The following is a 24,440-nucleotide window of genomic DNA, read 5'->3' on the forward strand; positions in this document are numbered from 1 at the left end:
ATAACAGATTTGCAAAACATTTTTTGAGAAATAGATTCCTTACTAAGCATACTAATATAGAACTCTGAGTAATAATTCATCTAACCTACAATACAGAACTGTATTTCCTGTGCCACTCAGAAGCAGTGCAAAGGCATGGGTGAATCAGGAATAACAGAGCAGCTGAGGGAGAGGGAAGTAATTGCTTGAAGGAGTCTGGGTGTGAACTTGAAGGGTTGTTGAATAGGAGTGGGGAAAAATATGGAAAATACTGTTTGGGGGGTGGAGGTGGATTGTTAGAGAACATCCCAACCCTGGCTGACCCCTATCCTCTCCCATTCAGACACGTGTTCTTCCTCCCCCTGTCATCATGTGGCCCAACATCTTCTCAGCCACCTTCCTTCCCTCATCTTCATGTGTCTCTGTCCCTCACCTCCATGTTTTGTGCCTGCACTCAACCACCTCTCTTTCCCCTGTAGCCCTGCACTCCCTCCCCTCCCAGCATGGGGCCCTGCATCTCCCTCCCGGTGGGGCCCTGCACCTCTCTTCCATTCACCTCCCACCCCAGTCAGTCCTCTCCCACTAACCCTTATGAGCCTCTGACCCCCACCAGTCCCATGCTCTCGGTCTCCCCATAGCCAGTCTCCTGACCTGGCCCAACAGGCACTGAGAAGAAGGCAGGGTCTTCCCACCCCCACCCCACCCCCCACAGTAGCTGAGGCTGGCCAAGAACAGCTGCGGCATTCTAGCACCACAGCATCCTCTGTGGATAAAAGGTAGAACTACAGAAGTTATTTTCTGCTGCTGCTCTGTGCTAATGCCACTGTGCCCTCTGGAGGGTAAAAGATGGAACTGCAACAACTGTTCAGCAGAAGATATTTTCTGGAAAAAAATTAAATATATGTGTGGCATGCAAGTGAATTATAGACACATGCTGTGGTGCAGATTTCCCCCAGGAATAACTACAGCCTGTGTTCTGAAACAAGGGCTACTGAGACTCCTACTGATGAGTGAACGTCACTCATACTGAGCCCCAACCATCAGCACTCCAACACATACATTTGGCATTGTGTTTAGCACAGCTAATTACTTTCACGCTGGGCATGCTCAGCACATTTCTCCAGTGGCATCTATGATTTGTGCACTTTTGGCTAAGTGGGGCAAGTTCACCATGCCTGGTTTTCCAAAGAATGATTACACAGGTGTTTGAAAAATATCTGTCAATATATTAACTAAAATAAAATGTACATGCTTCAGAGCATAAATGGCTCACCAGCTGAACGCTAGAGCACATTCCCATATAGAGTAATATACATTGTATACAGATTTATTGGAGTCTCCAACTATGAAAATTCTTATGTCCCTGCCTCTGCCTAAGGCTATGTCTACACTACAGAGGCTACGCCTGCACTGCAGAGCTTTTTCTGGGATACCTCTGGTATCCCAGAACAAGCTCTGCCGCGTCCAAGGAACGTGTCTGCTTTTTTGGAAGAATTTCCGAAAAAGCGGACACATTCTTTCACCATCCCTGTATTCCTCATTGTATGAGGAATAAGGGATGTTCTGAAAGAGGAGGTTTTTCTGAAATTTGGCCCTGTGTAGACAGGCCAAACTTTGGAAAAGTCCCCCGCCCCCCCCCCCCCCCCCCGAAAAAAAAGTGGAAAATCATATGCAAATTGCGAAGCGCAATTTGCGTATCTTTTCCAACTTTTCTTTGCAGTCTAGACATAGCCTTAGAAGATAAATTGAAACTGTTACTATAAATACTAGCAGACACTCTCTCCTTTACTCAGTGTTCTGAATGCTTACAGAGTGAAAAGCAGAACCTACTCCATGGCTTATGAGGCTGTTTGATTGGACCTACTCTAGCAATACAAACTCCATTCTGTTAATATAATTTCTTAACTAACACCTCTTAGTATACCAGCAGCCAGAAAGTCAAATGGTATAAATCAGCATAAATCATGGAGACGATCTGGTACTAGAACTTTACTACTTTTCCCTAAGATTTGACCTACAGTATTATAAAATTGGACCAGACTGGCCCAAACTGCTGGTTTAAGGACCAGCACTGCATTTCTTGACCACCAAACTATTCCTCAGTGTCCCCAGGATTGGACATTTTGGTGCCCATATATGAAAGGTGGGCTTATTTAATTGCTTTATATTTCCCCATTATATTGCTGTGTTCCTAATGTAATTCATATTTGGAATTGTATTTTATATTTGCAAAGATACACAAACACACTAATTTTGATATAATAATGTTATAATAATATTTTAAAATATAATATTATAGTGATATAATACATTTGTTAGTCTGTAAGGTGCTACAGGACTGCTTGTACTTTTTAATTTTCAGGTGTTAAATTAACCATAAGAGGGAGCCCAAAAAGTCAAACAAATGTAGAGGAAAACAAATGCAACTTCTTACATTATATGTGGGGCTATGAAGGCCAAACAAAGCACATCAGTTAGGTCATACCAAGGTCTATAGGTACTCAACAGTTCTGAAAATCAGATATATGGGCCAAATCCTGAGGTTGTGGAATTTTGTTTAGTAGACTTCAGACTTAATTCTTTGGGTGAAATCCTGGACCTACTGAACTCAGTGGAAATTTGACATTGACTGTACCTCACTGGTTAAATAAAAGAATATTCCATTTCTGGTTTTGAGTTCCAAGATTTGAGCTTTCCCTAGGATCCTTATCCAGTGAAGTCAAGGAAAGGCATTTCATGGACTTCAATAGGGTTTGGAAAGGATTCTATTGAAAGGATATTTTTGCCAGTGATTGTTAGGTGACCAAGATTTTTGTTTACATTTTTTTTTATCTTCAGTGGATACAAATCTGTATCTTGCTGTCACGTTACCGAATTGGAGGGAAGCAGCCAGATCGCTGCTGCACCCCTAGGTGGGGGTGTTGGCCCCAGAAATCTGTATGAAAGGGAGCCATGTGGGGTATTGAATGGGAGCTTGTTGTTTTCTGATCCTGTGTACACTGTTTATGTGAGTATATAATGTCTCTGTGTGTAGATCTTTAATCTGTGTGGAAACTGAAGATTTCCCTGCATGTGGTTAAGCATTGGGCAGGGCCGAGCCTGTGGAGCCTGTGGACATGCTAATTACCTGTGGAACAATGGTTCTCAATGGGCGAAAGACACACCCAAAGAATGGGGGCTGTCCTGAGAGCAGCCAGCAGGGAACACAGAGAGGCTGAGGACCAGGTGACCTGCTACATACTAGAAGAGGCCAGGAAGGAGTATAAAGAGGCCATGTGGTCGATGCCATTTTGTTCTCAGCTCAGCACTTCATCCCAGAGGCAGCACTGCAGGGATTGAAGAGCCCGGAAGACCTGTGAACCCATCCTGATCTTAGGATGTGCAATAAGAACTTTTAAACCAGCAGCTGTAACATCTCTGCTAGAGCCTGCATCGAGAACTGGGAGATTCGGTGCATGTAACATACTGTACTTTAATAACCTTACTCTCATGCTTTTCTTTCCTGTAATAATAAACCTTTAGATATAGATTCTAAAGGATTGGCCCAGCGTGATTTGTGGGTAAGGTCCAGAGGGTAAATTGACCAGGGATCTGTGGCTGGTTTCTTGGAACCGGACAGAACTTGTTCGGGGTAGGTGGGATTGGGTGCTAGGACCCTCCCCCCCCCCACCTGTGTATGAGGCCCGGGACCATCTGGGGCACGGATATTGCTGGGGTGTCGGAGGGGTTTTGCTCGGGAGGCTTCAGGCAGGCAGCTGAAGCGCTCTGTGAGACTGGTTCGTGGCCTATTTGGAGAGGTCACCAGTCAGGGGGGGCTGTAAGGAGCCCCGGATTTGAGCAATTCGCCCTGAGCGGACGCCTTCAGCTGTGCCCAGACACGGCCCGGTCCATCACACTTGCCAACATGGTATAGAATACATGAGCCTATGAATTTGGACCTCCGTCAAAAATGTTTTGCTTCAAAAAACTTTCACAGACGAATTCAAAATGCAAAATTCAAGAGAGTAACTGAGGACAATAATGATATTTTATGTTGAGCTGTAAACAAAGAATAATCTGGGAATTTTTTTGCAAGGGGAATTCTTTACTTGCAGAAGTCTATCTGGAAAGATTATTCATCTTTGTTGGCTTAAAATAATATAATTTGTCTAAGAATAGTATAATTTAGTAAGCAAAAAGTCCAGGGTATATCTACACTTGCACCCTTTTTCGAGAGAGGGATGCAAATGAAGACATTCAAAATTGCAAATGAAGCTGGGATTTAAATATCCTATGCTTCATTTGCATATTTGCATTATGGAGCTATTTCGAAATAATTGGTAAACCTCATTGTATGAGGAATAAAGGTTATTTCGAGATAAAAGTTCTCTCTCGAAATAATTGCATCTTAACAGCATCTGTTATTTCGAAATAGCGCTATTTCGAAATAGCGTCATAACGTGAATATGCAAATGAAGCATGGGATATTTAAATCCCGGCTTCATTTGCAATTCTGAATGTCTTCATTTGCATCCCTCTCTTGAAAGAGGGTGCAAGTGTAGACACAACCTTTCAAAATAAAGACTGGCCATTTTACCTTTTTATTGTCTATTAACAATCCTCTAACACTGAGACATCTCTGGACACAAGTTGTTTGAATTTGTTCTAGAGCTGTTCTGCTGCTTCCATTCCCCAAAACATGGGGTGAAATCTGTTCCTAATGAAGCCAATGGAAAAATACCTACTGGCTTCAACACCACCAGGATTTTGCTTACGATTTCCTGATATGTGACACTCTTCGGTTTGCTGGGTACAAACTGTGGCTTCCTCCCCCTTCCTTTAAGAACATATTTCTCATGGGTATCTGAGCTCTGCTCTTTTTTCACAGAGGCTGAAAACGGAGATGAAAATAATGTACTGGATTACAGATGCTATTTCCCCTTCTTTTCAGAGTTTTAGTACTTTTTCCATTCAACTATTTAAATCTCTATACTTTGCCAGATTCTTGTAAGCAATATTAGATGCTCTTACCATATAGATTTTTTTCTCTCTTTATACAAACTGAATATTTTCACCTCTTACTTTTCTATAAAACCATTCAAATTTCCCTTTCAATTTTTTTCTCATGATCCCTATACCATGATAGTATGTGCATGGGCTTGATTTTCCAAAATCTCAATTTTATATTTGGGGCCTTATTTTTATTCTACAGATTGTGAATTAAGTTAAACCAGTGGTCACACTAACTAGAATAGCTTTGAAAGGTTTTTTTGGTCTGTCACATTTTACATTCCTGCAGTATGATGTTCCAGGTTATTTAAATATAAGGGTTCTCTTGTAGTTTTGTATCATTGCAGCTTTGGGGTGGGATTTTCAAAATAATGCAAATGACTCAAGAGCAGAAGTTGCATTGATTTTGCTCCATCTCTCTTACATGTGCCAGTCAGCACAGCTGAGCCATGGCAAAAACACAAGAAGTATGCCACTGGCAGAGACCATTAATGGATTACTTCCCTCCCAAAAGCTAGAGGGAAATCAGGAAATGAACTGATTCTCAGAGTCACAATTCATTCCCTGATCCACTTTAGGGACAGCACAGGTAGACAGGCAAGGCCCTTACTCAGGGCAGCTTGTTAAATTACATTCTAACACTCAATTATCATTTACATATGTCAATTAACACTGCACTCTTTGGAGGAATATTCATAACAATTTAACTATTGTATAAATCTGAGATGATCTGCATTATATACTCCACAGAGTCACTCCCAGGCACTTTGCAAAGGAAATCAATACCATTATCCCCACTTTACTGGTAGGAAAACTGAGGCACAGAAAGGACAATGGTAGAACAGAACCAAGTCTCTTTCGTGCCAATCCAGGGCTCTATTCATAATGGCACATTACCACAAAAACTCTAAATTCCTGTTAGATTTTAATGTGCACTTCTGTACAGAGGCATTGTGCTTTGGTTGTAACTTTACCACTTAGTGCTCTTAAGCTTGCGGTGATTTGCCAAGAGGATCTATTTCTCGTTAAAATAATAATAGAAAATATCTGCTAACAAAACTAATTGGATTAGAAACCCTTGGGGAAAGACCTTTACCTACACTGCTAATGCAGATGTCAGGATGAGTTGCCATTTGCAAATCTACCTAAGTCAAAGAAGCAGCATCATTAAGGGTTTAAGAAGAGTTTTACTTCCAGTTTCATCATCCACTTGCATGCTTATATCTAAAATGGACGCTGAAGAGGTAGAATCAGAATCTATGTCTGTCAGGCAAAAAAACGGAGAGAATTTTGCTGGGACTGTACAAGAGAAATTAGGGGAATATTTGCCTCAGGAAAATAAGCCTGGTTTCTGGAACGTCATGCAGCAGGCAAGCTGGGATGCTTGATGTGGCAGAGTATGAAGATGTATGAGAACACAGAGGGAGCCTCTCTTTCTCCACATAGGAAGGCAATTAATAGAATTTTTGTGACCTCTCTATGGATAACAGCCAGGTGTAGAAGCTGCTATGCAGAGGCAGCATATGGTGATTCATTCAGCACTGTTGGAGTCAAACAGGAGATTTTCCTCTCAATTGAGTCTGTTGTAAGAGAGGGCTGCATAGTTGGGCCATAACTCTTCAGTGCATCATTGCTAATGTCACTAGTTGACTCTGTCCTCTCGAGCAGGGAGTGTTTTGACTGAGAACACATCTTGTACTGAACTCAAGTTTGCCAAAGACATTGTTTTTTGTCCAGTGGCTAAAGTACCTAATCAAAGCAGGATTAAAGACAGCTCACAACACTGTCACTTTTATTTTGATTACACAGAACAAATTTTCAATAGGCTTCTTCAACTTTGTTCTTAAAATTTTCAGGCTTTTTTTTTTTTTTTTTTTTTGAGGAGAGGGAAAAGCAACAAAAAATAGTCTATTTGACTGTGCAAAGAGCCATCTGCTTGTAGAGATTTGGTAGCCAGAGAAGTAAACACTTGATGTGTGCACAATGAACAACACATTTGCATGTGCACTAACTGTTCCAGAAGAATTTGTTGAGGATCATTGAAAACGTGGGCCTGCATGTGTCAATGTATGACTCCCTGAAAAAACCATGCACTTAACAGAGATCTTGGATTTATGGCCCTATGCAACCCCTTGCCTGCACCCAACTGCCTGCTAACCTTTTACTTACTATTTCATTTTAAGTGATCTCCTACACAGCATGTGTGAACCCCTTAAACGTATCCATCTGACCCACCTCTCATTGACCTTGGACACTTATTATCTTTTGCATACCTGAGGAAGAGCTCCGCAAAGCCTGAAAACTTCCACCAACAGAAGATGGTTGAATAAAAAATATTACCTCAAAACGTGATTGACAACATAATGAATTTGTATGTGCTGTGGTTGTAGTGGAGTTGATCCCAGAATACACGTTGTGTCTCTCATCTCCTGGGCCAACATGACTACAACCACACTGCATATAAATTCACTGTTATTAACATTTTTTAATTGTTTTCCTCTCATTTAAGTTGTGACAGCAGCTTCACAACATTTTCATTGCACATTTTTAGTTTTAAAAGACTTTAAAATATAAATACAAATAAAAGGGGGAGGGGAACTATGTATATATTGAACAGATTTAAATAGAACATGGCTCCACTTTGAATGAAAGTACATTTGACACTCTAGGGCCAAAGAAAAAAGATAAAAATAAAATGCCTGTCCTGGTAAACTCATTTTTGTACTTTATGAAATGAGTCATATTTTTATAGAGCCAGGAAAGGATACTGATTATCAAGACATTTAAATAAGGCTGCTAAGCAAGTGAACATAAAACTGAAGGATTTTTAAAATAAAAAACTATTTCAAGGAACAGTTTCGCTTTCTCTGAAACAAAACAGACGTCAAATAAACAGACAAACATTGCACAGTCTATTACCACTAAGCCATAATGGTAGTGCTGAAACACACCAGATTAAACCCACAGAGAAAGGAAAGAGAAGCATGCTAGTTTCACCAGGGATTCATTTGTTTTGCCTATGCTGTACATTTTTAAAGAGACAGGTGAGAATTCCAACCATAATGTAGCAAACACCAGAAATGAGACTTATCAGAGAATCAACTGAACAGTAACACAAAGTTTCAAAGGCCCCTAAGGGAGCTGGGCAGCCAGAGCCAAATGAGTTTCAATAGTATTTCAGTGCCTAACTCTCCTAGTCTCCTTTAAAGATACCAGTCTAGAAGCCTGATTTTATAGTCATTACACATGTTACTCAGCATGAGTGATGGTTGCAGAATCAGACCCTAAAGCCTCTGGTCTCCCCCTACATATAGACATTATTTCTGTCTGAAAGAGGTAAGATTGAGACTGGGACTTTGTGCCTGCACAAGGGAAAGGGGAAGGTTGGCTGAACCCCTTCATGTTGCTACCTGGAGCTTGGCACCAAACACACAGGAGTAACTCAGGCAGGGGCACAAGTAGGAGGCAAGCAGGACATGCCATGCGCATGCAGGCCCATGACAACAGTGGGGTCCAAATTAGGGAAGTTAAAGCAAGGATGGGCAAAAGGGCCTCCACAGGCCGGATCCGGCCTGCCACGCAGGTGGATCCAGCCCACGGAGGCTCTGTTGCTCCCCCGCGCCCAGGCCTTAATTGGCTTGGGGGCGGGAGAGCAGAGGAAGCTTTGCGCACTCCCCCGCCCTCAGGACAATCAGAGCCTGGGAGCAGGGGAACTGTGTGAAGCTTCCTTCTCCCTGCCCTGGCCCTGCAGGGAGGAGGCTTCCCGTGCTCCCCCGCTCCCAGGCCCTGATTGGCCTAGGGGATGGGGGAGCATGCCAAGCCTCTTCCAGGGCATGGGTGCCTAGTGGGAAGGGGGGCAAAGGGACTCCCCCACCCCAATCATGGTCTGGGCTTGGGTAGTCCCGCCCCTTCCTGTTTAGGCCCCACCCTTCTGGGGTGGCCCAAGGCTACTTCAAAAATTTTTGAAGTGGCCCCCAGGCAAAAATTATTACCCACAACTGTGTTAAAGACTAGTCGACTATCCGATAAGTAAATGCTGATCAGTCAGTCGATTCCCCACTCCCTTGCTGCCTCTATCAGATAGAGGTAGCAAAGCGGGGGAGGGGGAGAGGGAGTACTTGAAAGCAGCAGCTCCACACAGCTGAGCCCAGGCTCAGCTTTGTGGTGCTGCTGCTTTGAAATGCCAAGGTGGCATTTCAAAGGGGCAGCACCACACAGCTGAGCCAGAGATCAACTGTGTGGCGCTGTGCATGGAGCCCGGGATCAGCTGGGCAGTCCCCAGCTGATGCCAGCTCTGCGTGGCATTTCAAAGCTGGGCTGCACGTGGGTGCCAGAGTCAGTGGGACTTCCTGCTGGCCCCGGGCTGCACACGGAATTCCTCATTCCTCGATCAGAAAGAGGCAGCAAGGGAAGGGAAAAGGAAGGGGTTCTGGGGGAGCCAGCTTAAAAGCCCCAGGCCGTTCCCAGGTTCCATGCGACGCTTCCGCTTTGAAATGTACAAGAGCCCCAGCAGAGGCTCTTGTACATGTCAAAGTTGGAACACCGCATGGAGCCCAGGGCCAGTGGGGACTCCCCGCTGGCCCTGGGCTCCACGCAACTTTTCAATAGTGTACATTTCAAAGGTGGAGCGCCACTCTAGTCCTTATCAACTAATCAAATAGTCAATGGAATCCCACCGACTATTCGATTACTTAATTGAAATTTAACATCCCTAATCCTCATGCTCTTCAAATACTTTTGGGTATGTCTACACTACCCCGCTAGTTCGAACTAGCGGGGTAATGTAGGCATACCACACTTGCAAATGAAGCCCGGGATTTGAATTTCCCGGGCTTCATTTGCATAAGCGGGGAGCCGCCATTTTTAAAACCCCGCTGGTTCGAACCCCGTGCAGCGCGGCTACACGGGGCACGAACTAGGTAGTTCGAACTGGGCTTCCTAGTTCGAACTACCGTTACTCCTCATTCCACGAGGAGTAACGGTAGTTCGAATTAGGAAGCCTAGTTCGAACTACCTAGTTCATGCCCCGTGTAGGCGCGCTGCACAGGGTTCGAACCAGCGGGGTTTTAAAAATGGCGGAGCCCCGCTTATGCAAATGAAGCCCGGGAAATTCAAATCCCAGGCTTCATTTGCAAGTGCGGTATGCCTACATTACCCTCCTCGTTCGAACTAGGAGGGTAGTGTAGACATACCCTCAGTTACTTATCAGAGCTAGTGGAAAAGCTGAGGGGAAAGTATTTTTTGTCCCTGAACTCTGGGAATGTAACTAGTTTGTATACCTCTCTGGAATGTAAACAGGGTAATGGTGATAATCTCACATGCAGCACTCTCCTTTTTCTTTCCACATGCTTCAGCTCTCTCTACACTTTTTCTTCTTCCTGCTCAATTTCCTTCCTGAAGTAGTTTTCGCACCATGCAGCAGAAACATCAATAAGGGACTACAGAACCGTTAGATTTGTTATGCTCTTCAAAGAGTATGAGAAATCCTTTGTTCTAGATGAGCTCCAGTACCCTTGTTGCTGTTGCCTGTCAAAAGAGCAATAAGGCAGGAGTCCTGTGGAAAGTGGCAAGGAGTTGGTCAGGAAAAAATGTCCTGAACTTCTATTAAACAACACTATTGCCCCAAAATGGAGAGTTGTTAACACACAGGTGCAAACTTTCCACCATGGTTAACTGAACTAAGTAAATGATGTCCACTTTTCAACAGCAGAAAAATTAAGCTGACACTCTAACGTTCCCTGACGTGAAAATCATGATAACATTTAGAGCACTAGAGCATAAAAGGATTCTTCAGCTACAGTTTCACTATTTATACCATTTTTTTACATCCTGCCTTTCACTTACCTTGAGCCAAGGTAACACCAGATTAATCAGCTTCCCTCTGCTTCTGCTTTAGCCAACTCCTACAGTTTGGATTAGCTAGAGAGGGAATGTTTAGAGCACAACACTTCTTCCCCCTCTCCCCCCACATACGCCACAAATGGTTTCATTGATATTTAAAATCTAGTTCTATTAATATTAGGTCAAATCATGGGGTAAGAGAGACATAGCATAAAGGTTCTTATGCAGGGAAAAGGCACACATCTCCACTGGCCAATGGGAACTGAGATTGTGCTGGAACAGGCGCAGCACACAAAGTCTTGCCACACACACGGTACACAGAGCCACATGGAACAACCAGCCGCTTGAGCAGTCTCGGGCTTCTGGCAGGCAGGAAGCCTGCCTGAGGGTCCTGCTGGGCTGCTGGCCAGGAGCCACCTAGCTAAGCAACACACAGCCAGAGCCAGTCTCTGGCACCCCACCCTTCCTATGCCCCAACTCACAGCCCCACCACCCCTCCTGCTCCACCCAAACTCTCTGCACTCCTCTGCCCCAGGTCACAACTCCCTCCTAGATCCTGCACCCGCTCTTACTTGCTTCCCCCAAGACAGAATCCTTTCCTGCACTCATTCCCCCTCCCGGCCACTGAACCTTAATCCCCTGCCCCAGGTCACAATTCCCTTCCTTCATTCCAGCTCCCTCTCAGACACCACACCCTCTCCTGCATCCCAACCCCCAACCCCAAGTTCCCTTCAGCACCCAACCTCTGTCCCAGATCCCGCACCTCCAAAGAAAAGTGTAGCCCTTAACCATTTACCAAAATCTTAGAGTGGCCCCCTACCAAAAATTACTGCCCACCCCTGCTCTGAGTAGCTGCTCCAGGAGATCCTTCACAGGACCTTCCACTCTAGTGTAGCTTTTGGTCCCCAGGCACAGTCTGTCTCAAGCAATCCTGCCTCCAGCTGCCCACTAGCAGCCCTAAATAGACTCAGGTGCAGCCAAGTCATTTTTAATTGGCTGGATTGGACTCACCTGCTCTCATTTTGGGGGTGCAAAGCTCTGTCTGTCCACAGGGCCTGGCCACCCTATGACACACCTGCATCCCCTTTCGTTCATGTTCACAATGCACCATACTCACTGGAAAAGCCCTGCAAGGATACACGATTTGTATCTGCATCGGCATTTGCAAAAATGAGCCGTGGATATTCGTTCGGATATCTGCACGTTTGAAGAGTTCTAGATACAAAATTTGTACCGTCATCTGCACCCATATCTGCAAAAATGAACCATGAATATCCACGGATGCGGATACCCATAGACAGTACTTTTTTTGTTAAAAAAAAAAAAAGTGCTGGTACTCCAAGGGGAAAGGTTGTTGAGCTCTGACTAGAGGTGCCAGTACTGTGTACGAGGCAGTCCCATCACAAAAAAAGCACTGCCCACAAATAAAAAGTGGATATATGCAGATCTGCAGAGCCCTACTGATCAGTGCATCAAAAATACTTAGATGAATGGAAGAGATTTTATGTCATATACTGCACTTTTGCCAATGTACATAGAGACTGAGAAATTAATATCTTGTATTGCTATCACACTTCTTCTCCGGGATCCCAAAGTGCTTTATCTTCTATACACTTCCATTGCCAGTGAAATGCAGCCATTCCCAGACTAGAGTGCAGAACCAGAGGAAGAGCAGCCATGCTGAAAAGAGGAGGGAATGAAAAGGAACCTAAATTCTGAAAACTCCCTGGGATCCAGCCTGGGGGAAAGGGCGCTGGAGAAGTAGATGCAAAATGATCTCCACGGAATGATGAAAAAGTGCTGCCAACAGAGCTCCTAATAAAAAAAAAGGAATAAGGAACATCCCTACTCATTGCCAAAACATGTCCCCCATGCAAAGCTTATTGGTAACCTGAGTTGTAGCCATCTCTGTGATATGTGCTGATCTGTGCCAGACGGCTCTCCTACATGCTTCACACAATATTATATATACACGTAAGAGAAGTAAACTGCTTTCTACAGTGAAAGTTATTCCCTATTCACTCCCTTTGACCCATTCTAGCTCTTGTGACTTCCTCAAGGCTGCCCCTCTATGCTCCGGGACAGCCTGATTAACTGTGCCAGTCAATCAATCCTCTCTAATACACGCTCCATCCACTAGACTCTCCATGCACATGGTGGAGGTAGAATTTAAGTTCAAAAATATAAATATCTTGTTGATTCTCTAGCTTTGTAAAATAAATCAGACAATTCACTTGTCTCCAGAGCGAGACATGAGGAGGGAAGGGCCATGTGAGGCCAGGTCTTCACTATGTGCCAGATCAATGGGACAGTAATCAATCCAGCGGGGGTTGAGTTGTTGTGTCTATACTAGTATAGGCACGATAAATTGTCTGCCAATCACTCTCCTGTTGACTCTGGTACTTCACCAGAATGAGATGAGTGAGGGGAGTCAACGGAAAAGTTTCTTCTGTTGACCTGATAAGTAGATCTTAGCTTCAGCAATCTGAGTGGGTATATCTAGACATGTACCCAGAAGCCTCCTGCTATGGGACAAGCCCAAGAAAGAAACCAACAGAACACCACTGGCCATCACCTACAGTCCCCAGCTAAAACCTCTCCAACGCATCATTAGTGATCTACAACCCATCCTGGACAATGATCCCTCGCTTTAACAGGCCTTGGGAGGTAGGCCGGTCCTTGCCCACAGACAACCTGCCAACCTGAAGCATATTCTCACCAGCAACTACACACCGCACCATAATAACTCGAACTCAGGAACCAATCCTTGAAACAAACTTCGGTGCCAACTCTGCCCACATATATACACCAGCAACACCATCACAGGACCTAACCAGATCAGCCATACTGTCACTGGTACATTCTCCTGCACATCTACCAACGTAATATATGCCATCATGTGCCAACAATGCCCCACTGCTATATACATCGGCCAAACTGGACAGTCCCTACGTAAAAGAATCAATGGACACAAATCTGATATTAGAAATGGCAACATACAAAAACCTGTAGGGGAACACTTCAATCTTCCTGGACACACAATTGCAGATCTAAAAGTAGCCATCCTGCAGCAAAAAAACTTCAGGACCAGACTTCAAAGAGAAACTGCTGAGCTACAGTTCATCTTCAAGTTTGACACAATCAGCTCTGGATTAAACAAAGACTGTTAATGGCTTGCTAACTACAAAAGCAGCTTCTGCTCTCTTAGAATTCACACCTCCAGATCAGCTGCTAGAAGTGGGCCTCATCCTCCTTGATTGGATCCACCTTGTCATCTCCAGCCTGATCCTGGCCTGCATATTTATACCTGCCTCTGGAAATTTCCACTACATGCATCTGACGAAGTGGGTCTTTGCCCTCGAAAGCTTATGCTCCTACACTTCAGTTAGTCTATAAGGTGCCACAGGACTCCTCGTCGCTTTTATATCTAGACCACATCCCTCTGTCACCAGAGGGATGTAAATTAGACATACTGAAATTGCTAATGAAGCAGGGATTTAAATATCCCGCGTTTCATTAGAATAAAAATGGCGGCTTTTTGCCGCCACAGCAATTTGCCGGCAAAAAGCAGCAGTCTAGATGGGGATCGGTTGACAAGGAAAGCCTTTTCCGACCGATCCAGTAAACCTTGTTGCACGCTTCATTAGCAATTTCGGTATGTCTAATTTACATCCCTCTGCTGACAGAGGGATGTAGTCTAGACATACCCAGTTATACTACTAGCGTCACTCAAATTGCGTACCTCAGATCATCCTTTCCCTGTAGTGTAGACCTGCCCTCATTCTTCGATTCCCCTCCTGCGGCAGTGCAGCCATGTGTTGTCCCCTATGTACTGAAAGTCTAGCCTAGCACTGTTGGAATAACCACTCTTCTCAGGCTAACTTCATCTATGATTGTAGCTCCCACAGAAATTAATTGTCATACAATGACATTCGCTCTGCACAACAAGGCAAGCCCTATGGAATTTTAAAATTCCATTACTGCACAATCCTTTGTATATATCCTGGTGCTTCTCTGAAGGTAACAGCCCCATGGCATACACAGGTGAAGAGACTGGGGGGAATTCAAACATATTTTTCCCTTGTAGTCCATGTCTATTTATTTATTTGACATTTCTCCTCATTTCTTCAAAAGCTAGCACTGCATAAAAAGTTTACTTTCACTGCTGAAAAACTCTGACTGCCGTGATTTCTAAATAAAATAATTAATGAGGCACTTGGAGGAACCATCACCACTTGGAGGGCACATTTTCAGCTTTGTCTTTTCTAAAATTTTGCCCCAGTTAAAATAAACTGGCTAGGCATCTGCTGGTGGCATGATATATCTCAGTTTCTCTTTACATGTCTTCAAGATTAATTGTAGTCTATTCAGGAGGGTGTTCAAACTAGCAGGGTGGTAGTAGCTGATGCCAAAATCTTGCACAAACTACAACGGGCCTTGCTGGCACCAAAACAACAGTGTCATAAGCTGATATACGAAGCAAGCAAACATTAAAAATAGCACATCCACAGATGTACTATGCTTACTTTCTCTCTATGTGTTATGTTTAGATCCAAAAAGAACCTCTACTTTGCAGTAAAGATTCTGGGCCTGAATTTGAGTTCCTGGCCTTCACCTGTGTGAGTGAAAATTTTATGTGCACACTGCACTCCTGCCTCCTACAGTGAGAAACCCCTGCACGTACACATTGACACCACTAAAGTCTATGTTTTCATACTACTGAAAAATCTATTTACCACATGCAAAAACTAACATTTGTGCAACATGTAGGTGATAGAGATTTTAAAGTGTGCAGGCTGTGTTTGTGCCTATAAATAGATAGGCTCACAATTCTGTGTGTCCAAGGTAGAATTTGGGAAGCCCAGCTAAGAATTTGGCCTCAGACAGAGTTTATGGTTTCAAAGTTTGTTAAATATATTCATGATCAGTTTCTTTGTTAAAATATGCATTGCTAACAGACACACTAGTCCTCAGTGAGGACAACTAGCTTAGAACACAATTTTGGAGTTTTTGGTCAGAATCATTTTAAGATATATTAAAGTTAAATAACCAAAGCAAAAACCTCTCATTTTTGAAACTCTCCTGTCTGCAAGGCACCTTCTTTAAACAATGACATCCTTTGCAAATACCCTGATCTCTGGCTAGACAACAAGCATAAAACACTTCAGATGAAAAGTTGAGGATGTTCTGGAGGGAAACCAGGTTCATCATAGAAAGTCAGCTAAATCCAACAGTTCATCATTACAGCCTTCAGTTGCTAAAACATCGTCTAATTGGGTTGAGATGTTATCATGTGAGGTGACCTAAATAATGCTTCACACTTTGCCCTTCTTTGAATTGAAGGGCTGCATATGTATATAACATAAAGTATAGTTCTGGAGATGTTCAGAATCTAATTGTGACAGGACCTGAAAAGGTGAGCTTGGCTGGGGGTGGAGGAAGAAGTGCTGAGTCAGTCAGAATTCCTTCTAGTGTCTCCATCTGTAGCAGAGCCCTCCATTACCCTTAGGCTGAAAAAGGCAGAATGTACACCCTACCCTGATCCTTCAGAGATATAGCGTGGCATTTAGGGAAAACTTTCTTGTTTTCTGTTGCTTTTTTTAAATTTGCCATTCTATCTGAAAGATAAAAACTGGAAGGAAATATTAGCTAAAAAAAGTGGCGTAAAGTAAAAAGACATACTTCCAGATGCTCCAGAGGGTCATTAGGAGAGGAATGTGACACTGCTCTGAGTTTAGAGTTACCTTCTACGCTCAGCTAGCCCGAGCACTTTAGTGAGGGAACAGCTACATTACTAAGCACAGAATTTGACTCACATACTATAGATCAAAAGTTGTAAGTTTATGCAAGAATCTTAAAATCTCTTGGATTATGAAAGTGACTGCTATTGGGCAATAATAGAGCCCCTAGTCTGTGCTTTTGGCAAGACACCGCCAGCCATCTTTTCAATTCATTAAGCAATTATTTTCCACAATAAGCCTGAACTGCAGACAGTAATTTACTCATAACAGCAAAAGTCAAAGGTAAAGTTTAAATCTTTGGTCCTTACTATGTCCTATAACCAGAAGCCACAAGCTGTACATGTATGTACCTTTATACTAGGCACTTCAGCCAATGTAGTCAGTGTTTGTAAATGACAGATAAGACACTTGGAAGAAATACAAACTCCGCGTTCCACATATGAAGGAAACTAAATTATACCTTTCTGCTTATTTGTTTTGGCATGGCACAGATAGCAGGCATACCTGCATTATAGGATTGAGGTATGTAAATGCAGACAGCAAGCACCACGGGCTAGCAGAGTGATTCATAATAAAAGAGCAGAGGGAAGTGGTTTCTCATACCTCCATCCTGTGAATTCATGATATTCAGTGCAAACAACATTGCATTGGAGAATGTGGTAGCCTCTTCCTTGCTTGCGAAGTTCAAGCCGTAGACTTGCCGTGCATCGCGCCACTGATGAAAGGTAGGTGTTGCTTGATTATACTTCAGACCTTTCACAATTGAATAATTTATCACTACCTGCAATTTCACAGATAGAGGAAGGTTACATATATTCAACTCTCTACCAGGAAAGAAAAGGTAAGCATCAGTTCAGGTCTGCAATGGAAAAATATATAGACAAAAAGATAAGCAAGTGGGAGTTTTAATTCCTAGATACATATCTGCAGAGGAGATTTAGAATTGTTCCATTCAGTGTTCAGGTACACGGACTCCACCTGAATAATCTGCTACCTGCTCAAGCCTCCCTCAAAAGCTCTACCACACAGCTGTGCACATTTCAGATAAGTGTTTGACTTAGCACCAGCAGTTGCTGACACCTGTTAGGGAGCAATCATCCACCGTGGTTAGAAAAAGGAAGCAACTCATTTATTGGCACCAACCCCTGCCACAAATGGTGTAGGATATGCTTTCACTACCAAGTATTGTTGACAAAACTTACGTCACACCCAAGTTGACAAAACAAAAATCACCAGAGGGTGTTCACATTTGCTCTGTTAACAGATCATGTCCACATTGGGGGCACCAACATTGACAGTATGAGCAATGCACTGTGAGTATGCCTTCCACAGTGCAGTATTATGGGAAGGCAAAGCTGATCCCTGTGCTTCCTGGGATTCCCTCCCAGTTCTCCCACAGCACTCTCAGCTGCTGGGAGCAGCATCAAGAGTAGCTCTGTGAGCACTACATGCTGAGGAACCTCGAAGCAGCTCAGTGTCCATCCCTCTTGCTCTGCAACAGCCACCTGCCTGCTGCCATGTTCCTAGTGCAGGGCAGAACAGGAGCGTTCCTATGATTTGTTCTTTGTTTGTTCCCCAAAAGAAGCAGCTCATTGATCAGTCAAATATTTCTCAGAGCTTTGGGAGGGATGCATGCCTGCAGGGCAGCAGAGACCAAAACACTGAGCTCAGCCATCTGGGCAGGCATTGTGGGATACCAACAGAAGCCAATTCTTTTGAACACTGGTTCTGTTGACAGTAAAAGGAGTGGAAAAGAAAAAAAAGTCTCTCATAGGAGCAGAAGTTTTTGGTCACCAAAATTGGGTGCTTTTCCCGACTAAAGTTACATTTCTTAGTGTATGAGCTCACTGTTTTGTCACCAAAAGGCAGTTTGTGGAGACAAAACTTGGTAGTGTAGGCAAAGCCTAAATGTTTGAGGAGATGACAGAGAGCTGATTTGCTCCTCCCCCATGCTCTGAGTTACTATCAGTTTTTCAAGAGGGGGAATTGTTTTGTCTAGAATTAGACTGACATAGATAATACTGGAGGACTCAGAGATAGATAATACTGGAGGACTTCCACCTGCTGCCTTGCTGCACATTCTTCAGCTGCCACTCAAGGCTACAGAAATAAAAAGGCATCTGTGCTCAGAAACAAATTAAAATTATTTGCAACTGTCTAATTAGTAAACTTTGTAGCCATATTATCCTGGTGACCATCTTAGCTGACATCCCACAGACAGAACTGGAAACTTCCAAAGCTAGAAGCATGAGCTGCTACAGCCTGAGCTGCTATAGCCTGAGCTAACTCAAGCTGTACCAGACTCAGATATTTGTGGACTGACAACAGAAGGACAACTATAATGCACTCTCACCAGCTAGCTACACGGGCACTTTATGACAGGTAACCTATAAGGGACAAAACAAAAACTCCCATTCTGAAGAGTACATGGTCCAAAGTTGCACAGATATATAGTGTCATTAAAATAACAGTGTGGCTGGTGGAGGTTGTCTCTTTACAAACTGCTGGGTTCAGGGGAGAGAGAAGCTGCAACTATATCCTGGATAAGAACAATTCCAAGTGTTCAAGTATTGCAGATCTAGGTTTGATGTTCATAGCTGACTTTTACAGTAGGGGTTGTTTTGACTCTAGTTTTACAACAGACAAAACCAAGCCTCAGGCATAATCTGATTCGAAAGCACACTGAAGTCAACTGAAGTCGTTCTTTAGTGAAGTTTTATTTAGGTCCTATGTGAATCAGATCCATCATTGAGTGGTAAGACCTGACTTGCAGGAGTAGGAGGAGAAGGCTTGCAGCACACTGTCTGGGTGACTATAACAAGTGCAAGGGACAGCATGAGCAGAAGTGTTTAGACAGGAATGAGAAATGAAGACAAAGGGTGCAGAAAGCTGCGAAGTTTTGGCAGCCCACCCATCAGGAAGGTCCACTGGGAAATAGCACTATGGTGTCAGATAATTAAATAACCCCCAAGTGGCTTGTGCAGCAAGGACATATAGAAAAGGATACTATGGTTAACCTAGAAGAAGCCTCAAATTAAAGTATCTGCAGCTCGAGGGCTCCGTCTAAATTGTCAGGTTTTTGTGGAAGAGGAAATATAAATAAAGTGCTCATTAGCATTTCTTGAGCTCTCATTTGCATATTCTCTTCCGATCCTTTTTGCAGGAAAAAACGCAGTGTAGAGGGGGCCATTTTTACAAAAAAAACCCCTTATTCCTCTTTTTTTCGTGCACAAAAGGTTTTTTTATGCAAAATGGCCCGACTACACTGCGTTTTTTTCCGCAAAAAGGATCGGAAGAGAATATGCAAATGAGAATGTGAGAAATGTTAATGAGCACTTAATTTGCATTTCCTATTCCGCAAAAATAATGCAGTGTAGATGGAGCCTAGGTGTCTGACTCATACTTATGCTCTGTTGCTAAGATCTGTACCAGTGTGTTGCAATTACAGGCATTAATTCTGTAGGTAAAAACTTTGCCCACATAAGGGATGCTGCCCTTTTGAAAATTTGGTTCGATTCACCTGAAATATCTAACTCATTAGTGGGTGGCAGGTGAGCTGTGTTTAGGAAGAGACATCTCATTCTATTGATCCAGGAGGGCAGGATTGGGGCCTAATTGTCCTAGATGCAGATCACAAATATGCATCCACCTCTGAGATACCAGCAGAGATTGTAAATCTGTTAACTCTATCTCCAGCCTCACTTAATTAATTAACAATCTACAATATATTCAGTAATCAGACGAGACCATTTGTGTCTTCTGCATTTATAATAATAATACCAAATATAAGCAGAAAGGTCTGTTCTGAATCTTTCTTCTGAAGTGTTTGCAATCCTGCGGTGAAAATTCACTCCAGGTTTAACTACAGCATAAACAATAGGAGCCAGTTCTTTGGAAACAGACAGTGCTATCTTCATATTGGATAGTCTTTTCTTTCTTCTTTAACTTCTGGCACTCTCAGGTACACCGGGCATTCATCAATTTCTGCCATTTATATCAGTCTTGTGCTGGTCTGCTCAGACATCCAACTGCCATGTTGATGGATTTGGCTTCTCTCTCAGTTCTGCACAATGTTTCTCTAGGTTGTCCCATTTTCTCTTCCCATGTGGGGTCCATGTTCTCTTCTGATGTGGAAGTGGATAGCATCTTTAAAGGAAACCTCAATTGTGATAACTGTTGTCTTCTTACCCTGTTTGATGCTTTAGGTTCATTTGCTCTACTCAGAATTTCTGATTTTCAAAAAACATGGCAGAAAGGTATTGCTGTCACACAATGGCACATATCACATTAGTAGATGTGCAGGTAAATAAGAAATGAGATATATGACATCATTTGCCTGCAATGTCTCTATGCCATGTATGTTGGACAAACTGGACTCTCTATGTAGCAAAATAAATGGACACAAATCAGACATCAAGGATGGTAACATACAAAAATCAGTGGGAGAACATTTTAACCTCCCTGGAACACAGACTTGAAAGTTTCCATCCTCAAGCAAAAACAAAACAAAAACAAAACAAAACTCACCTTCAAAAACAGGCTGCAACATGAAACTGCTGAGCTGGAATTCATATGCAAATTTGATACCATCAGAATGGTCTGAAGAGGGATTGGGAATGGCTCACTCATTACTATAAGTCATTTTCCACTTTAGGTATTTTCATTTTTTATCCATATCTACTCTGATTGAATTAGCTTTAATGTAACACTCCCATCTCTGTGGTTTCCTTAGTCTTTCATTTCATGAGTCTGATGAAGTGAGTTGCAGCTCACAAAAGCTTATATCATAATAAAATTGTAAATCTTTAAGGTGCCAACAGACTCCTTGTTTTTGCTGAAACAGACTAACATGGCTACCTCTGAAATCTGTCCACTCTACCACTCCTCTTTTTTACTTCTCTCTCTAGAACTCAGTATTCTTTTAGCCAATTGCTTGTCTCTTCAGACATCTTCGCATTAATGGGATTTTCCCCCCTTCTTTTTACTATTTCTCTTTTCCATTGTTGCCCAGGTTAATCTATTCTTCCTCTTTAGATTTTTTTTAACTTTTATGACTGTCACTGTACTTTCTAGATGGCACCTCTCTGATATTTTCCCACAGAGTATTGCTGTCTTTGTTTTCTTTAATTGACTCAGAACACTGAATCTGTTCTTTACTTCAAGCTGAAAAAGCACATGTTATGTATATTTGGATCTTTCAACTGTGTTGCTGATGGGCTTTCTTTTTTTTAAAAAACCTTCACCCTCGATTTGATTTTCAATTGTACAATACAAAGGTTAGGGTCACGATCTACGTCTGCTTCCCTGTAGTCATCAGGGATGGATTTGATCCAACATTTTCAAAAACGTTACAAGCTTATAACCCAAGGATGTTGTCAGGGTAACAAACTTCAATTCTGGTCTACACTTGCAGTGATCAACTCTGAAAAGTCCCACCTTCTCCAAGGGCCCATTTTTATATTAATTTGCTAGTTTGGGGCAGTATGTTATTCCTCAAGACCACTGTGATTTACTTTTGCCTTGCTTTGTTTATTTTTTCAGCACAACCCTGCCAAATGCATCTCAATAATTAGCTCCTCCTGAGGCCTTATCACTTGATATTAAAATTCCTCACTTAAGAATCATTCATTCATACCTCTGAATTCAACTAAAAGCAGCTGAATTCTGCAAACAAATATTCGAAGAAGAATGACTAACAAAATGGAAGTGGTTAAAGTGCTGGTAGCCACAGCTTGAAAAGTACCTCAGCCTGTATTTCTGCTGCTTTGTGGGGGCTGCTGACCAGGTTGGTATGAGTCTACACAGATGCGTGCGTCTGTGCAGGGGAAACAGATACTTCATTTGCACTATGCCATTAATAAGTACTTAGCCATTGCATCTGAGAAACACACAGTGAAGCATGCCAATGAGGCCCATAAATGAGATTTATAAAACAGCCTTATGAAGATTTCCAGTTATTAGATTTACATTTGATCACTCTCAACATCATCTTAAAAACCACATTAGTGGGATAGAACGTTTTAGAGGAGTGGTGACCAATTAGAGAAAAGGTCAAACAGAGATTGAAAAGTAGGGAAAATGAGGTCCAAACATCTGTAAATATCGTTAAATGAAAACCAGAAAAAAGACCAGAAGCAAAAGCAGCTAGAGAAAGACAAGAAAGGGAAAAACCTGCATGCAGCAGAAAATGCAACAGAAGACTGAGAATGCAAATTAAAAAGAAAGATTCTCAGACATCTAGAGTAAGTAGAAAATTAAACAGAAGACATTAAAAGCAAACAAAGGTGAGGTCATGTAGATTATACTAATCTCTTTCTATCTCATCCTGCCAATCAGTAGGCAATACAAGTTTAAATTGACTCTCTGCAGCAATCCTGTGCTAGGGATTTGGGGCCAGATCCTTGATTGGTATAAATCGGCTTAGCTCCAGTAATTTTATTTTATGCCTATTTACACTAGCCAAGGATCTGCCCATTTTCAGAAAACATGCTTTGCTGGTTAAAAAGTTTCCTTTAACAAACCCTCACATTTCAATGGGCCTCTATTGAAGTCAGTATGAGTGTGCATGAATTGGTTTTAACAGAGAACAATTTGCACTGGATGCCTTTTTGTTGTTGTTGTTAAATGCAACTAGTTAGCTATTTTTGTTTTGCAGTAATAAACCATTACAGAAGATGTAATTAGAGTTGGGACTAATGAGAAGTAGTTTAAATTCTGAACCTGAAAAACTTGGAAATTATTTTGTACGTGCCGGTCTCATAGCTCAGTTTATGTTAGGTCCAATGGATAGTGTGATTATTACAAAAATGTATTATAACGTTTACATTAGTATTTTCTCTTACAACTTTTTTATTTTCTAGAGTGATTTTAGACTAATTCCAGGTAACTTCACAGGTTTTTTGTTTGTTAGTTTTCAAGTGCTTGAACATCCCAAATCAGTAGAGAAGTATGGATTTTATATTCTCATTTTTATTTCCTCCTGAATTCAGATGTTTTCAGTGATGACTTGTGCCTACTTATTTACTTCATACGTACTTACATTTGCAATCCAATCCAATAGCTAAAGCAGAACTGACACATTTAAAGCACCACTGACAAAATTTCAAATTTAAATTGTTATAGTCTGATTAAGAACACCCTCTGGCTTATAAATAAGTAGTAGAGAAAAAAACAGACATCATACAATTGCAGGAAAAAATGAATATAAAAAATACAACAACTATTATTTATGTGGGGCCCATGTGAAACAGTGATTTGTGCTTCCTTTACTGGGATAGGTAGAAGTTCATGAATATTCATTATTCCACAGCCATCCTGATATCAGTCACTGATACCAAAGCATAAACGAAAATATCTGATCTTGTTACTAATAAACTCAACAACTTCATGTACTTCATCTTTATGTATATTTATAACATCTTTGCTGACCAAAAAAGGATAAAAATAGAGATGAAAAATATTTTAGCAATTTCAAAAGTACACTTTAAATGGTTGAAAACCAACATACTATATTTCTGAAAAATTATTTGCTTTCCCTTTGAAAGGCATGAAGGTGGTAAAAGCATCAGAATGTACAGCAATACATAGTGATTAAAACATATTGCATTTTTCATTCACAGATTGTTTTTCAAAGCAAAGCAGAGTACTGTAGTAAGCATCATTACATTTTACAAAAGGCAGAAACTGAGACACAGAGGCTACGTCTACACTGGCACCCTTTTCTGGAAATGCTTAAAACGGAACAGTTTTCCGTTATAAGTATTTCCGGAAAAAGCGCGTCTACATTGGCAGGATGCTTTTCTGGAAAAGCACTGTTTCCGGAAAAGTGTCCGTGGCCAATGTAGACGCGCTTTTCCGCAATAAGTATTTCCGGAAAAAGCGCGTCTACAT

The 24,440-nt window shown here is 42.2% G+C and overlaps 1 protein-coding gene across 8 annotated transcripts in view; it reads right to left on the reverse strand.

Annotated features, from left to right (window-relative positions):
- Positions 1–24,440, reverse strand: part of EVL (Enah/Vasp-like) — a 209,899-nt gene that overhangs the window by 61,373 nt on the left and 124,086 nt on the right. For 7 of the 8 annotated variants that reach the window (XM_075926577.1, XM_075926578.1, XM_075926575.1 and 4 more), the window contains one exon: positions 17,154–17,331. The exons of the other annotated variant lie outside the window; for it this stretch is intronic. In XM_075926577.1, coding sequence (XP_075782692.1) covers positions 17,154–17,331 — 178 coding nt within the window. The remainder of the gene's footprint in view (positions 1–17,153; positions 17,332–24,440) is intronic. 8 annotated transcript variants of the gene reach the window in all.

Source organism: Pelodiscus sinensis, chromosome 4 (genome assembly GCF_049634645.1).
Source record: "Pelodiscus sinensis isolate JC-2024 chromosome 4, ASM4963464v1, whole genome shotgun sequence".
Lineage (NCBI taxonomy): Eukaryota > Metazoa > Chordata > Testudines > Trionychidae > Pelodiscus > Pelodiscus sinensis.